Source organism: Eupeodes corollae, chromosome 1 (assembly GCF_945859685.1).
Source record: "Eupeodes corollae chromosome 1, idEupCoro1.1, whole genome shotgun sequence".
Lineage (NCBI taxonomy): Eukaryota > Metazoa > Arthropoda > Insecta > Diptera > Syrphidae > Eupeodes > Eupeodes corollae.
In genome coordinates, this window is record NC_079147.1 from 168607845 (window position 1) to 168625673 (window position 17829).

The 17829-nt window shown below is 35.0% G+C and overlaps 1 protein-coding gene across 1 annotated transcript in view; it reads right to left on the reverse strand.

The window, feature by feature from the left end:
- Positions 1-15433, reverse strand: part of LOC129953671 (succinate--CoA ligase [ADP-forming] subunit beta, mitochondrial) — an 18828-nt gene extending 3395 nt beyond the window's left edge. Inside the window, exons 1-5 of the mRNA XM_056067000.1 lie at positions 15276-15433; positions 14825-14928; positions 4574-4726; positions 4348-4510; positions 4017-4281 (exon numbers count right to left, since the gene is read on the reverse strand). Of these exons, the coding sequence (XP_055922975.1) occupies positions 4017-4281; positions 4348-4510; positions 4574-4726; positions 14825-14928; positions 15276-15341 (751 nt within the window). The 5' untranslated portion in view covers positions 15342-15433. The remainder of the gene's footprint in view (positions 1-4016; positions 4282-4347; positions 4511-4573; positions 4727-14824; positions 14929-15275) is intronic.
- Between the last annotated feature and the right edge of the window lie 2396 nt (positions 15434-17829).

The following is a 17829-nucleotide window of genomic DNA, read 5'->3' on the forward strand; positions in this document are numbered from 1 at the left end:
AAGCACCTTTCATGACAAGAATTAATCTCCCAAGAGGCATGGCAGGGATCGAACCCAAGGCCTCTGGCATGACGCACTAACCATCATGCCACGGTAAACATACCAAGTACTGAAAGTTGATTAGTTTCCTGGATGCAAGTGCTAATCACGGATAGTGACATCGAGGGTCGGTTACGCTTATATCAAACAAAAAATGTTTATTAACATTCAGTGATTATTTAAAATTGTATTTTATGAACGCAGATTTTCGACGACTATGAAAACATTCATATTGTTTATATCTCGGGAGATATAAAGACTTTGGAGATTTTAAAATTTTAAACTTACTAACATAATTAACATAGCTTTAAATAATTTCAAATTACATCTTTCATATAGTTTTTATAACTTGAATATAATATTGTCAATTCTTTGCTATCAAAATAATAAGACGTTTTTTCGCAAGTGAAATACAGACATGGACATTAAAATAGAAACAGAGAAAGTAAAACCAAATAAAAACAACAACACGCATTAGAAGTAGTTTTAACCGTTATCAAAAAAAATTAAGACTTTCTTATGCAAAATAACATGGGTTTTATTTTGTTTTGCTTGTTGATTGTTGGAGATGAACCGTTCCTTAGGAAAGACTGTGTGTTTGGTGGACATTAAAATATAAAGCCATTGCACAGACACATACCTTTATATTTAACTAGTAGCAAAAATATTAGTTTTTAATATTTTGTTTCACTTTAGTAGGTAAATTCAATTTTTTTTTAATAATTAATTATAAGAAAACATGGGTTGCGGTAAGCATTGTTCCCTAGAAGAGAAAGGTGTCATTTTAGTTCTACGAAGTGAGAGAAAATCTTTGAGGAAAGTAGCCAGAATAATGAGCAGATCTTTCAAGTTGACTGCAAAAGCAATTTCACCGCTGAGAGCCAAAAAACAGGGGAGAAACCAAGCAAAACAACACCAAGAGAAGACTGAAAGATAATTTGCGCCTCAAAAAAAGATTCTTACACGAAACTACAGTTTCCAATAACTTCTAGAACTATTCGTAGAAGACGAAGAATAGTGCCCTTTCTAAGGAAAACGACATACAACAAAGCGGTTTAAGTTCGCCCACGATCATTGTGATTTTAGTGGGTCAGAAGAAGGCAAAAAGTGGAAGAATGTTTTGTGGATGGATGAAACAAAGATAAATTTGTTCGGAAGTGATGGTAGACAAACCGTTAGAAGGCTTGATTTAAAAGAACTGAATTCCAAATACATCCAGAAAACAGTCAAGAATGGTGGCGGCTGTATCATTTTTTGGGTTAATTTTTCTTGGTAAGGCGTTGGACCAATACATTTGATTAAGGGTAAAATGGATCAAAATCATGAAGGATACGATACCGCCTTATGGGGACGAGAACCTGCCTCTCAAATGTGCAAGACAACAACCCTTAGTACACATCCAAATCTTTCCTAAAAAGTATTTTAAGGACCAAAACATCAGCGTATTGGAGTGGCCATCCTAATTGTCTGACTTAAATCCCATAGAACATTTTGGGGTGATTTAAAATTCGCGGTTGGAAAACATTTAACAAAAAATTAAACCCAACCGTGGAGGATGGTTCAACAGGAATGGTAAAATACTTCAATTGATTGTTGCAGCCGATTATTTGACTCAATGTCGAGATGTCAAAGGGCCAGGCTACTAGATATTTAAATAATAATTTTAAAATCCAGAATACCTTTGCATTTAATTTTTTTTTTAATCTTTGTATCTATTTTAATGGCCACGAAATTTTTTCCCTTTTTTCATTTACAATTTTACTACAAATAATGGATAATTTTAATTTGAAAGAAAAAAATAAGAAAATGAACACCAAACTTGTTAAAAAAAATCTTTTAAAGTCCATAAAAATTGAATTTTTAAAACTGTTTGGTGTTTTTATCTGTATATTCTAAAATTGTAAAGAAATACCTTTTTTAACAGTGAAATATTTTCAAAAATTCTAAAAATAAATTTGAAAACAAGAACTTTAGAGCCCAGAAGAATAGGATAGATGGAAAAGCTTACGCAGTGGTTTTGAGCGTGGAAGGACACCTCTTCAGAATAATAGCTGGGATACCATCTGGGCCAGCGGATTTATGAATGTTGAGATCTTTAAGAACTCTCGCCACAGTTCGAGTACGAAAAAAGATTGGTCCCATAGAATCATTTACGCGTTCAAGAACTGCATTGCAAATAAGTTGGCTTTATTAATAGAGTTAACTAAAGGAGTGTCATTGACAACAAGCGTAGGAACCGAGGAAGAGGAAGAATTCCTCATGTTTTTTACAAATGACCAAAAATTCTTACTGCCTTTGGGACATTGCAGTATTTTTCGCCGTAATTTTTGGTCATGTAAAAATTTGGTCCTTCGAATATAGGCGTTACAGGCCTTCCTGGCTTGCTTAAACTTTTTCCGGTTTTCCTCAGTTGGGTTGGCTTTAAAACACTGGAAGCTCACCTCTTTCTCCTTGATAACCTCTTTGCAGCTCGAATCGAACCATGATTTATCCTTGGGTTTAATACTTTTAACCCTATTCGGGATAAACGTTTCCATTCCCAAATGAATCATACTAGAAATCATATCTGCACTGGAGTCTACGTCGCTACCGAGGAAGCATAGCGACCAGTTAAAGATCCTGAAGAAATTATTGAGACCGTCCCAGTTGGCTTTCTCGTACTACCAAACGGTTCTCTTTGGAGCTCTTTCTTTAACTAGATTTGTTTGACACGAGAAATTAGCAGATATAACACTATGGTCCGATGTGCCTAGAGGCGTCAATACACTGATTGTGTACTTATCATGATCAGAAGTGAGAAACAAGTCAAGAGTATTTTCTGCTCGGCCGTTAACGTCTGATATTCGAGTAGGCTCATTGACAAGCTGAGTAAGATGGTTAAACTCAGCAAAAATCTCAGCACACATTCCTTCGGGCGTTGTCTGGCCCGAATGCGAAGCCACGAAGAATTGTGAACATTGAAATCGCCCGTAATAACGATTTCAGTGTGAGGATACAGGGAGACAATTCTTTGTATGGAGTCAGACAGAGCATCAAATTCCTGAGAAGTTGAAACTCTGTCCAGGTTTGGGCTCCGATAAAGAAAACAATAGTGAATGATGTGCTTATTCACGGAAAGTTTTAACCACATGAAATTAAAAAGGGAGTTGGTACAATGACCGTATTGTGGTAAAAGTTGATATGCAACATCATTCCTAATATATATGGCGAGACCATGGTGTGAGAAGAATAATGGCACTAAGCAATACCCATGAATACAAAATTCAGCAGGATCGGAATCTTCACCTACTTGGGTTTCACTCAATGCCAAAACAGCTGGTCTGTTAGAATTAATGTGGATGTATACAGACAGAAAATTCGAACTTAGCCCACGAACATTACTATAATCTACTCTAAAATAACCAGTCATTGCAATATAAAAAAAAAATCTTAAAATCAAAACAAACGAACTTCTAAGTATATTACTGTATAAGATTATTTAAAGATCTTTACAATACAACCACACTACTAGTGTTATGCCTTTAGTAGTGACGTTGAATTGTTCCGCACCCTGACAATCAAAACAGTAATCTACAATCCATTTGTTATTGAATGAACCAACACATACACACCATTGAGCGAGCTTTCAAAAAGCTTAGCCCAATGCATGTACCTGCTGAGCCACTTAACTGTGTATCATAGATGTGTTTTTGCTATAAGTAACCGATACTCTAACTCTGTATTATTTTATATATAACTAAATGTTAAATTTTCTATTCTATATAAAAATGTAAGCACATCCATTGAACTGTTGAGCAAAACCCTTATTTAGAATACAAAAAGTTATAAACTATCTAAAACTCAATTTTTAAAATATAATAAACATAATACTTACATTTGGCTGCATTTAAAAAGTTTTTTTTTTCCATTCATGAAAACAAAACAAAAATATTAAAATTAGTGAGATTTAATTTTAATTTTTTATGCAAATAACTTACAGTCTTCCAAAGCATCCTCAGCGTAGGGATTGATTTCAATGAGAAGAGCGTCTTTCTTCAAAAACAATTCATACATGTTCATCAACATTTCGCAAATTTCAGACTCTTGGTCACCAAGTCCGACTTTTCGGGCAATTGCTTTTGCTTGTTCTGCTTGCAAACCAGCAATAGGATCTACTGGTTCATAAACAATAGCATCAGGGTTTTCAGCTGCAACTTCTTCAATATTAACACCACCTTGTGAAGAGGCAATAATTACGGGTCCCTAAAAAAATATTTGTTTGTTTTTTAATAAACAACAACAAAAATTCAATAAAATATTTATATTTACATTGAACGCTCTCTCCATCATAACAGCAAAATAAAATTCCCTACGAGGGAATTTTCTTTCGGCGACCATTACAGTATTACAAATCCTTCCGGCGGCACCGGTTTGTTTTGTGACCAACAGTTGGTTCACCATTTTACCAGTAATTTCTTTAGCTTCTTGGGGACTATTAGAAAACATTAAAGATTCATAGTGAAGATAGAACAAAAATAATATTCATCAAACTTACGTATTAACAATGCGAACTCCACCTTTGAGTCCATTTTTAAAGGAACCCTTACCACGACCACCAGCAAGAACTTGTGCTTTCAACACAAGATTCTTGGTGTTCAAGTCTTTTGCAATTGTTTCAGCTTCTGTTGCTGATTTCGCCACACCAAATCTGTGTTTATAATAAAATAAATGATTAAAAAAAGTTGATAGGAAATAAAATTAAACTGATTCTAATTATTAAAACTCGATTCCGTAGGTTGTTATCGCAAGAAGAAAACAAGAAAACAAATTGAAAAAGTTAAACTAAATATAAAAACAATTATTTTTAACTCAAACATCTTAAATCGCCAGATTGGTCAGTTTTTGTCATTATTTTCTATTTGGGTTTATTTATTTATAATCCCTGTTCTATCTGACAACATATATTTCGATAAAAGCATTCATACTTAATTTAATTAGTTGCAAAATATAGCTCGTTCTTATCAAACATAACGGTTCGTCGAGAGCGAATTTACTTATTTACAGAAAATAAACGAAATTACATACATAGGTCTGCACAAGTTCCTAAGAGTGTTTGCTTACACAATGATAATAAATTTCATACCCTAAGCACGTGATATTTTTAATCTAAAAAGTTAATGCAAGGAAATAGATAATTTGACATAGATTTGTAGCATGTTGATTTTTGTTCTCTTAAAAGTAGGAAAGGTCAGGCTCAATGAATTGCCTACTTAAATCTGTAATGCACATATAAACAAGCAGCAATTGCAAAGATCTTCTCTATCTATTAGAACAATTAAAATTAAAAAGAAAAACAACAAAAACAAACATTTTACCCTATTAATAAAATTAGTACCTTGGTCATTTCGAAAACAAGTGGTATGTTTGTTTATTTAAGTCTAATTAAGATACATATGCTTGTTTGATACAATTTCTTTCAGTAATTGTAATGCAAATAAAAACGGTCAAAGATTATGGAAAGGTAGATGGAACTTAAACTTAAGTTTAACTTCAGCAACTCAGCTAGATAAAAAATTTAACTCTATTTTTCGATAAATAGGAGTGTAGAATGTTCAAATTGTAAACATGTGCATTCTAGGGGACACAAGCGTCCACAGGTTTTTCTCAAACCCACCTCTGTCTATCAACTCCTACTCTAACCTCCCCGCGGTGGGTGCTTAGTACTTAGTACACACAGTGGAAAGTTGCTAGGGGAAGCAGACGAGAAAGTGGGGAGGTGTTTTCCCTAAGGCACCTTTTCGTTCATTCAAAATATAATTGGAATCAAAGGTTGCGTCCACAGTTCCAGTCTGGTTTTGTTTACTACTTAGTGAACACCTTATATTGCTACTACGTCATATTGGAAGCCGAGGCCTGCAAGGAGCAGTTATGCCGTCTCTTGCCCATGGAGTTAAATCAAGGACCTGCTCCTTCAGTTTAAAGGTTGTAGTTGTAATTGGAGGTAGAGTTATGCAACAAGTCTTGAGCTGCAGGTGCATCAATGATCGCCTCATGACCATATGCATCAAGGCTTAATTGGACAACATTAGCCTAGTAGGCACACACGCCCCCACAGAAGAGGAGGATCAAAACATCAAGGATATGTTTTTTGAGCTCTTGGACAAAGCATATGAACAGTGTCCTAACTACGATATTAAAATTGTTCTGGGCGATTTTATTATCAATCTAGGAAGTGAAGACATCTTTGGTGAAATAATCGGAAAAAATAGCCTGCACGACACGACCTTCGATAACGGATTCAGGATCATAAATTTTGCTCAAGGGCGAAACGTCATTGTAGACACAGTACACATTTTCCAGACCTCAACATCCCAAAAAGAACTTGGGAGTTCTCCAGATCAATCTACCTTCAACCAGATTAACCATATTGCGAAAACAAGTGGAAACATTGCGAAGATGCAATTAGAAAAGCTGCCTCTGACGTGCTGGGTTTCAAGCAGCCACCAACAAGAAACCCCTGGTTTGATGTGGAATGTCGGCAGGCAAATGCAGCCAAACAACAGGTACGCAAATCGGCGCTTCATAGAAGGACGAGAGCTGCTCACGAGCTTCTTCCGTCTTCTCAAATGATATAGGGAGATCATGAGAAGCGTGCGGTCGAAGATGTTGAGAAGTTCAAAAGCAGAAATGAAGTTCGAAAGTATTTTAAGCAGGTGAAACAAAATTCACAAGTACATAAACCTCGAACCGAAGGATGCAAAGACGGAAGTGGAAACATAGAATCACAGTCAATGCTGAGACTGTAAAACGGCGACGACGAACCGAATTCCGCTGTCAGGCAGGATGATCCATTCAATATAGACGACAATAGCCAACAATATCGCCTTCCCGATTTATACGAGTAAAGATTGCCATATCTTTAGTCAAGTCTAACAAATCCGCTGGAGCAGCTAGAAAAACACCATGAACATTAAACCGATACCCACCATCTCTTCGACGATTTCAAGGCCGCATATGACAGCATCTAAAGGAATGAGCTGTATATAGCTACGTCTAGTTTTGGCATCCCTGACAAATTTGTTCGTTTGTGATTATAGAGAATTTGCACTGCTCCATAAAGGTTGGAAACAACTTAACAGAACCTTCGATGTCAAAAAAGACTTAAGACAACGTGATTCGCTATCATGCGATTTCTTTAACGTCGGCCTTGAAAGTATAGTACAGAGCGTCAACACTAGACGCACTTTCTTTGAAAAGTCTGTCCAATTACAAGCATATGCTGATGATATAGACATAATAGGAAGAACTGAGCGTGACGTCAATGGGGCTTTTATGAGTATTGAGGTAGAGACGGCAAAAATGGGTTTTACGGTTAATGAGGGCAAACAAGAGTACATGCTTTCACCAAGAAAGGACCTACAACACCGACGTTTTAGTCAAAACGTCACTATCGATAGACGTAACTTTGAAGTTGTTAAGGACTTTGTCTACCTAGATTCTGCTCTGAACATAGAAAGCAACACCACTGCTGAGTTCGAACGAAAAATTACTCTTGCTAACCGCTGTTTCTTTGAGGTAAGAAAGCAATTGAGTAGTAAAGCCTTCTCTCTCGAACGACCAACGTGATATAAGACCTCATCATCCCCGTCTTGATATACGGTTTATAATGATGGACTATGACAAAAGCGGATGAAAGCACCTTGGGTCGTTTCGAGAGAAAAGTTCTTCGCGAGATCTACGGTTTTCTACATAGAAGGAAAGTGCAGAAAAAGGTGGAATGACGATTTGAACGTGATGTACAGCGACGTAAACTAATTGTCGTCCGCTGATGATGGTTCCGTAGTTGAGAACCGAAATGCATTCGTATTGAATAAAAAGTATTAAAATTTTAAAAACAACAACAAATTTTGTCTTTTTATAACGATTTTTGCGGTCAATAAGGAAAAATCTTTTTTAAATATTTAATTAATAATCCAGAAGGATAAAAATCCAATTACTGAGATAGCTGGATCACGTAGAGCGCATGGAAACCGATGCTCCGGTCCAGTAAGTCTTCGAATCCATGCACACAGAACAGCGCAGTAGAAGTAGACCGTTCATCGGGGGGCGCGCAAAGGTGGAAAGTTACCTCACCCAACTTGAATTGCGCGACATCTAGCTAGGGACAGAACCTAGTTCACACAGGATTGAGAAACTTGTTAAGACTAGGAGTACTATTGGGAAACTTCATCAGAAGCTTATTGAAGATGGGAGCAACTCCGTTCATACAGTTGCCGCTGTCATAACTAAATTCCAAGGAAATACTTTAGTGATGAGAATAGTGTGAACCATATATATTAACTAATGCTTAAATGATAACGTATTTAGACGAAATGGACGTAATAATAATCATTAATAACCCTCAGTACTTTTTTATAAAACTTTCACACTTAATTAATTAATGTATTGATGTACTTAAAATCAATTTGCTTCTACTACTTCCTAAAATTAAAGTTGAAAATAGTTTCGAGTTATATTTTGAATCGGACAGGTAACTGTATTTAATGTGTATATTATTTTAGTCTTGTTATCAAAAATAGGAGGCAACTTTTCGGAAGGCTGGCTATTATCTTAAATTGTTTTTTTAATTATCACATACTAGTTCGATGTAAGATAACCATTTTAATTATGAGATCAAAGTGATTATTAATTTTGTCCCAATATAGTCAAATGTTATTATTATAATTCAATAAATAATATTTACAAAAGAAAGTGTGAAATATGTACACAATTAGACACTTTTTTAAGGTTTTTAAACAATAATAATTGAGTAGTATGAGTAATGTTTAAGTATGCCATATTGTTAAGGTTAGAATCACTATAATTTGAAAATCACAGTTCAATCTTAATTATTTCGGTTGGTTTGTTAAAACATGAAGATTTACTTAAGTTTAAATTAAATTTTCAGTTAATACTTAAATAAATATCAACTTCTCTTTTAAACTGTATTAAAGACTTTCTTTTAAAGTATTAAGCTCGTATTTTGCTTTTATTATTAGCTACAAGAACTTATAATAAAAGGTAATAGGTCAATTTAACTAGAATACAGCTATAGGAAAAAAAAATAAAAATTGAAAAGATAAGCATTGATTAGACCATTGAGAATCCGGTTAAGAGAACTGCGCTACAATGGTGGGATGGAAGAAGTTAGACCCAAAACCAAGATGTATAATTTCATTTCCGTTAGTTTAATTTTTTTTCAATCAAAATGGTTACAAGACTTTATTTATTAAGTTATTTCTAAATGAAAGTTAGGCAAAAGTCGACAATATAGTAAACGACATTGGTTCTTTTTAATCACCTTGACAATGGTTCATTAGAAACATAGTTTGTTCCATGAAATGGAAAATTAAAAAAGAATTTTTTCTAAGTATTCTCTCTGGAAGATTGGAGTTTCTTATCTTAAGAGGATAGGATGATTTGTTTCTTAAACCACAGAAAGGCATAACCATGTTTCATTGAATGAAGCAACCGCAAATTATAAATTGCGAAACGGCTAATGATATGTGGACAACGGTTAAGAAAACATTTAGACAAGCATCGAAATTCAATATTCTCTCTCTCTCTCTTGAAATTTAACTGAATTTACTTTTTTCGGGGCAAGCGATGGACCTTAGCTATCAAATGCAGTCGAATAACAAACGTTGCGAATTACTGAATGATGGAAACATATGTTGAAGTGGTAAGTCGTAGATAATAGTTATTCCAAAAGTTAGTTAAAGTAGAAAAGTCATCACAAATCCAATAATTTTTAGTTAACGTAGCCCTTAGGACATTAATTCATCCATGGCATAAAAGATGAGGTCATTAACACATTGCATATGTAAGCAGGTTCTTAAAACACCTAAAATCGATTGTATAGAAGAAGATTTTACATGCCAAGAGTGCTTATATGGAAGGCAGCGTAGAGGAGGCCTGAAAAAATATCTTAGGAGAGACTAGGACATTTCTCACATTTTCGTTTTGATTATTTTATTAGACAAAAATCAGTAGCAACCAATTTATTTACAGCATACGCATTTTCAGATCAGACACTGAATTAAAAAAAAAAAGATGAGATGGGTATACACCATCAACATACAGTGCCGCTTACAGTTCACACTTGATTATTGCTTATTAACTCGTTGCTTATTAACTCGTTAATCTCGTTGTTATGCAACGAATTGATAATCATGCGGATTACACAGGCGATAATAGTGACGGAATTTTGCGGTCTATGGTTAGAATATTGAACAAAAATCAAGTGACGGGTATACGGGTGTGTCATTTGAATGCACAAAGTTTATTTTGTAAAATTGACGAATTTAGGGATGTTTTTGAAAATTCTGACACCGACATCATTTGTGTGTCAGAAACCTGGTTTCTAGATACAAATCCTGACGAAATGTATAAGCTTGTTAATTTTAAGTTGTTTCGTGGAGATAGATGTGGGAGGAGGGGTGGGGGTGTTGCAGTGTATGTTCGGAATAATTTGAAGTGTAAATTTAAATGTAAATCGGAAAGAGGTTGTGTCATGGAATATGTATTCATTGACATCATTGCAGAAGAAAATTCTCTGACATTAGGTGTTGTATATAGACCCAATAATGATGTTTCCTTAAGTCCTTTGTTTACGCTCATTGAAAATATTTCTTTAAATTCGTCAAAAATGGTAATCTGTGGTGACTTTAACAGTAATCTTCTTGTTGAGAATGCACTTATTAATGAAATGGGGTCATATAACTTATTCCCAGTTAACACAACCATTGCCACTCATTTTGTAGGTACTTCACAAACACTTTTAGACGCATTTTTTGTAAGTGAATTAAGCGACGTTTTGCATTATGACCAGTTATCGGCACCAGCATTTTCGAAACATGATCTTATTTATTTAAGATTTGATTTTAGGAAGCATACAACTGAAACCCCATATGTGTATCGTGATTTTCACAGGGTAGACTATACTAGCCTTGAACTAAATCTGCAGAACATTGATTGGGACAGAGTCTTCTACCTCCCCTCACCTAATGACCAAGTTAAGTTTTTGAACTCTAATATTTTAAACCTGTTTAACAACCATATACCAATCCGAAGAAGAAATGCTATAAATTATCAACGTCCTTGGTTCTCGAATGAAATTCGTAGGCTTCTATTTCAACGGGATCGTGCTTACCGTGAGTGGAAGAGATATAGACTTGTAATACACTTCGAAACCTATCGTACTCTTCGTAACCAAGCAAATGCTAAAATTAGATCCGCTAAAATCGAAGCGTACAGTTTAAAGTTAGGAACAGCCAACAAACGCCAATTATGGAAAAATTTAAGAGAATTAGGGGTAGGTAGATCTAATATTGAGTATAATGGGAACATAGATGTAGATGTATTAAACCAAAACTTTGTTTCGCTTCCTTTTCCACATCTATCTCATAACTCATCTTCATCACTTACTCGGGAATCTCTTAATACTTCTCACCAAGGTATGTCATTTGACTTTGTTGGTATTGATAATACAGATATCGTTGAAAGCTTGCTTAGCATCAAATCGAATGCTGTTGGAATCGATGGCATACATCCAGTTTTTGTGAAAGCAATTTTACCATACATCTTAACCTATTTGACCCATATCTTCAACACTATAATTATGACGGGCGTTTACCCTGATGATTGGAAAAGGGCAAAAATCATTCCAATTCCCAAGGGTCGAAACACGGATGAATTCAGGCCCATCTCCATGTTACCTTTCCTGTCCAAGGTTTTCGAGAAAATTCTCCAAAAACAGCTCAATGTCCATATCAGATCACAGAACTTGTTGTCAAGTAAACAATTTGGCTTTCGTGAGAAGCACAGTTGTACTACAGCAATAGTCAATGTAGTTGAAGAAATAAGATTGGCATTAGATGATAACCTAGTATCTTTTCTAGTATTACTAGACTTTTCAAAAGCCTTTGATACGGTGGACCATCACGTTTTATGTCAGAAACTTTCTAGTTATTATGGTTTGTCTCCATTGGCGGTTAAGTTGATAAAAACATATCTGCAAGATAGATTTCAGGCGGTGTCGGTTAATAACAAAATTTCGTCATTCCTTCCCACAACCAGAGGAGTTCCCCAGGGTTCTATTTTGGGTCCCCTTCTCTTCTCTCTATACATTAATGAAATACCAACTCAGATTTCGGGATGTGCGATTCAAATGTTTGCTGATGATGTACAGTTGATCTATAGTTGTCCCCTGGGGCTAATAGAAGATGGAGCTTATACTATCAACCAAGATCTCGAAAAAATATCAAATTGGTCTCAGAATAATGGTCTTTTCTTAAATCCTACCAAGTCAAAATGTGTTATCATCAATAAATCAGCAATTAACCTGGAGTATTTTCCAAGCATCTGCTTGAATGGTATACCAATTGAATTTACATCGAATGCGCGAAATCTAGGCATGTTGTTTAACAGGAGACTTACTTGGGACAGCCATATCAATGTGGCGGTGGGTAAGGTTTATGGGGTTCTTAGAATGTTATGGTCGTCACAACATTTTACGCCCTTGAACACTCGGATGATGATTGCCAAAACGATTGTGATCCCAATATTAACTTATGGTTGCGAAGTTTTTAGCAACTGTGATGCCAACAGTAGAAGGAAATTGAATGTCGCCTTTAATAACATAGCTCGCTACATTTTTGGTCTACGTCGTTTTGATCGTATTTCGGAATTTTCACGCCAAATTTACAACTTTTCCTTTGATCATCTCATGCGGTACAGGACTCTACTCCTACTCTGTAACATAATAAACACGCAACAACCTTCTAGTTTATATAATAGGATTCAATTCAGTTCCTCAAGCAGATCCTTAATGCTTATGCACCCTCATTATTCCTGTCGTACCTCTGAACAACAATTTTTTGTTTACGCTATTCGTCTGTGGAATCTTCTGCCTAGAAACTTGAAAACTTTAAATGGAGAAACTAGGTTTCGATTAGAACTCCGAAGTCATTTTCAAAGTGCCTAATTTTCAAAGAACCTCGCATAAAGTTGAGAGTTGAGATTAATATGTACGAATTTTATATTACATGATTTTAAATAACGAACTGAACTACAAAAATTTGTATAAATATACATATGTACATAAATATTATATACTAATTGTAATTTTAACTGAATAAATCAATTTGAATTTAAAGAATGAGATTATTAATTATTAATTAAATTAAATTAAATTTTATTTAAACTCAAAAAATTTATATAAATTCATCTTTGAAGTAGCCTGTTAACTATTTTATGTTTTGTATTTTAGCATATCACTAATATTATAAGATGTACGTCTTACTGTGTATGCATTCAATGAATAAATCTAAATCTAAATTATTGAATCAGCAAGGACTACGCTTCATTCAAAGCAAATTAATAGATTTTAAGCAGAAGCAGTAAAATCAACAGTTCATATACCTAATCGAACTTAAAAGAGTACTGTTTGAAGTAAAGAAGGAATCAAACATCACTTACACATTTTCGCACAAGGATCTTCAAGTATATTTAAAAGGAAAACGTAAAAGACTTGATTAAATAGGTGTAAAATATGTGTTTGTTGGATATCACGTTCAAGCGAAAGAGTAAAAAGTTTGGAACGCTTATTCGAAAAAAATTGAAATTGCTCGAGAAGAGAGATTTTGGTCGAAAATATCTTGAAAATACGTACATGCATTTCCATAAAACCACCTATTGACTAAAAGGTAATTGAAAATCGATTAATAAAAGTAAATAGAATCCTATTGGAAGTATTGAACGATACAAAATCCTATTGGTAGTACGCATGAAGGGGTTGTTTTTATATCTATATCTAAATATATATATTATACATATTATATTTGCTTTAAATGAATCTTAAGCAATTTTACTTGAAACAGTTTTCCTAAAAAGTGATTTGGATAAAGAAGTCGACACAAGTCAGCCCATTAGATACAAAGATAGAAGTTGACAAGATTGCAAGTTTGTACGGTTTGAAACAAGTATGCCGATGTTGAAACAAGAAGTTCATGACATTTATCAACAAATTTGTTTTCAAGACTTTGATATCGGGCACAAGTATATTATATATGAAACGGGAAAGATAGTATGCTTGTTCTGGCCATTTATGTTGATGACGGTTTGATGGCAGTAGAAAAAGAAATATTGCCAGTCATTAAACATCTTCAAAAGAAAAGTATATGGCAAGTTAAAAATCAGTGACATTGGGTAGGTTCAGACTGCATAAGGTACTTGAAAGTAAGGCAAGTTTCTAGCATTTGATTGCCTAGCTGCCAAAAAAATCGCTTCCAATTTTGGCAACTTTATTGGAAAGTAGACTGAACAGTTATTACAGATAATACTTTGTTTGATGTTTAATTATCTAAGATATGGAATTTTGTATAAATTTTAAACAAATTTACATGCAAATATTGAGTGCACAAATCCAATAGATTTGGTAAAAAGACGCAGTTCAAAGATCAATAAACGAAAACCTTGCAAAAATATGAGACCACTACAATTTGGTTAAGGTTCAATGTTCAAATCTAAATAAAATTAAAAATTTCAAGGTCAATTGAGACTTATCTTCACTAAATAAATAAATAGACGTTTTAAACACAACCCTAGTCGACTTTGCAACCAAACGTCATCACCCTTTAGAAAATAAGCTTCCTTCTTATTGTTTCTTATCTCCGAACTTTGTTACCCGTTTAATAACAAAGCCAAAACTTATTGATGCACAGATTCCTAGTCTTATAATACAAGTCTCACACATTTTAAAACTTACTTCGGTGTGGGAATACCAGCTCCGTTGAGTAAAGTGTATGACACATGTTCCTGGACATTGAGATTCCTTTTCTGTTGTTGGCAGGTTACAGCAAGACCCAAAATCTAAAATAAATCGCATTTTTAACTCAGACATCTGGACTCAATATTGTTAAACTCGATTACGCTTTAAATAATGCTTCAAACCTTTCGCTTTTTATTTCACACAAACAATCTATCAAAACCACTTGTGACATGGTCAAATAGATAGCGAAATCTTCAAGTTTAATTGATAAAAATAGATCACGGACTTGGTTTTTATTAAAAAAAAAGAAAACCAAGTAAAAGAAAAAAAATTCATTGTCAAGAAGAAAAATGTTACGTCAGTGTGTGAGGATTTTCATTTTGAAACCTTTTTCTAAATATTTTATACGATATTCTTTAGATTTAAATGAATGTTTTTATACACTTACTTTTTGTCCAACCCGTGGACATAAAACTTCGGCAATAACTCCGGTACGCGATAAAATAGAAACCATTTTTCCAAGAGATTAGTTAAAATTACTTATGGCCGATCGATTCGATAGAAGAAAACTGTGAATCTGAATATGAAAATGAATTCTGAATTGAATTGGGCGAAGTGACAGATAGCAGATGAAGACGATAAGGTAGTTTATTTTTTATATCGGCAAGGTAGTGTTGGTTGGTATTTTTTAGGTGCTTTACGGGTTTGTTCAAAAAGTGGAATCTTATGTGGCCTTTGTATGGTTGGGAGACAATAGGGGCGAGGTTGGTTCGCAACGCCACGTTTCAGCTACGTAAAACGTAAAAAAATGCTCATGGCTGAATCACAAACACGCTTCAGCTTCGTCTGCGTTACGGTGGCCTTGCTTCGAGGTCACTTTGAATGACATTTCTATTATTCATCCCTCCAAAGAGCAAATATTTTCTTTGTTGACATTTTTTTACAGCTGTTGAGCTGTGACAAAGCAAATGTTCAGATAATTGAACTATAGCTTCCGTTTAGAGTCACATTACGTTCTTTTCCTTACGATTGTCAAACGAAACGTGAGGACGAAGCTCCGTTGTGATAGCCCGCATTGAATTCCTATGGATGAAATCGTAAACGTCAGGCGATGCTGAACCTAAAGCGTGTTTGTATTTCAGCCATCAATTCCCGCTCAATTGCACTGGCCATTTTATAACAGGTTGTTAGTTGCATTTTTTAGGGTCAATTGTTGTATGTATATTGAAAAATTTTTAAAGCTATGTTTTCGGTCAATTAAGCGAAGAGCAATTAAGCGGAAATTACGGAATATATGATTTGTATACAAAGATTTCAATTCATTTTAGTGTCCTCCTAATGCTTGACTGTCGGTACAAATTTTTACACACAAAATTTTGGGCAACAAATTTACGATAAATACTTACTGAAAATTCCATGTGATTTTTAATGCTTTTTACTCGATTAAAGATAAATGCACAAAAATGAATGTTGTTGATTCTTTTGGAAATGAGAACAATAAACAAAATTAAATGCTCAGACCTAAGGATAGGCTGCAAAGCCAACCCTACTGAGGAAAGCTAAAAAAAAATCAAGCAAGCCAAGTAACGTCCATATTCGACGAACCAATTTTACATATCAGCAAAAATTATGTCGAAAAAATGTCCCAAAGCAGTAAAAATGTTTGGTAATTGTAAAAAATGGGAAGGGATTCTTCCTCTTGCTCGTTTCTTACACTTGTTGTCAATAACACTATATTTGTTAGCTCTTTAAATGACGAGGACAATTTTTAATATCTGCCACAAAGATAAGTTTTACCAACCTTATAAAGACTCTCTTAAAATTTACAAGCAAGCCCTGTCATCAGCAAGCTCTCAGCATGCTTATCTTAAGGGCAAATCTACGGAGACTGCCCTCCATGAGGTAGTGCGTACTGTAGAACAAACAATCCATTATAAAGAATTTACTCTTGCCACCTTCCTAGACATAGAAGGTGCTTTTAACAACTTCCTTACAGAATCCATTTAAGAATCGCTCGTTAAGTTCGGTGTAGAAGACTTCATTCGAGAATGGATTATTTCCATGCTCAGTGGTAGGAAGATTCGAGCCACTCTAGGCAATACAATCGCAACAAAACACGTGAGTAGGGGAACACCCCAGGGTGGTGTTTTTTCGCCTCTTCTATGGCTTCTGGTCATGGATACAATTCTCGTTAAATTAGAGAGATGTGGAGTGAAGGCGGTAGCCTACGCGGATTATTTGGTGCTATTGGTGTCAGGAAAGTACACCTCTATGATTAGTGAAATCACGGAGTCAGCTTTGAAGAAAGTTAGCAATTGGGCCACTTGTTGTGGACTAGGAGTTAACGAAAGTAAAGCTGAACTGTTGCTCTTTACCACCCAAACTAAAGTACCGCCCTTCACGCTACCTCGACTCAACGGTCAAATCCTATCATTATCTTCCAATGCAAAATATTTGGGAGTTATACTCGACCCTAAACTAAACTGGAAACTAAATATTGAAGCACAGGTTAAGAAGGCCTGTGTTGCCTTCTACGCCTGCAGCAAAACTTTCGGCAAAAAGTGGGGACTTCAGTCGATGATGATTTGATGGACGTACACAGCCGTAGTACGCAAAATCTTAACATATGGTTCGATTGTGTGGTGGCCTGCTCTTAGCAAAGCCTATAATATTAATAAGCTAAAGAAGGTTCAGAGAACAGCTTGCATGGGCACCACAGGGGCCTTGCGTACTTGCCCAACGGACGCCTTAAACGTTATTTTTGATCTTTTACCAATCGACCTTTTTATTCCTGCAGCGCTATTAGGCTGAAGGAATCAAATAGCTGGTTGTCAAAACCTTATGGTCACAGCAACACTACGAAATTGATTCGCTAAGAAATTATCTCGGTAGACACTGACTACTGCACTCCTACTTTGAACCTTAGTAAGGGTTTTAAGGTTATTTTCCCATCGATAGAAGATTGGGAGGATGACATCGTGTCGATAGGTTTCGAAACAACC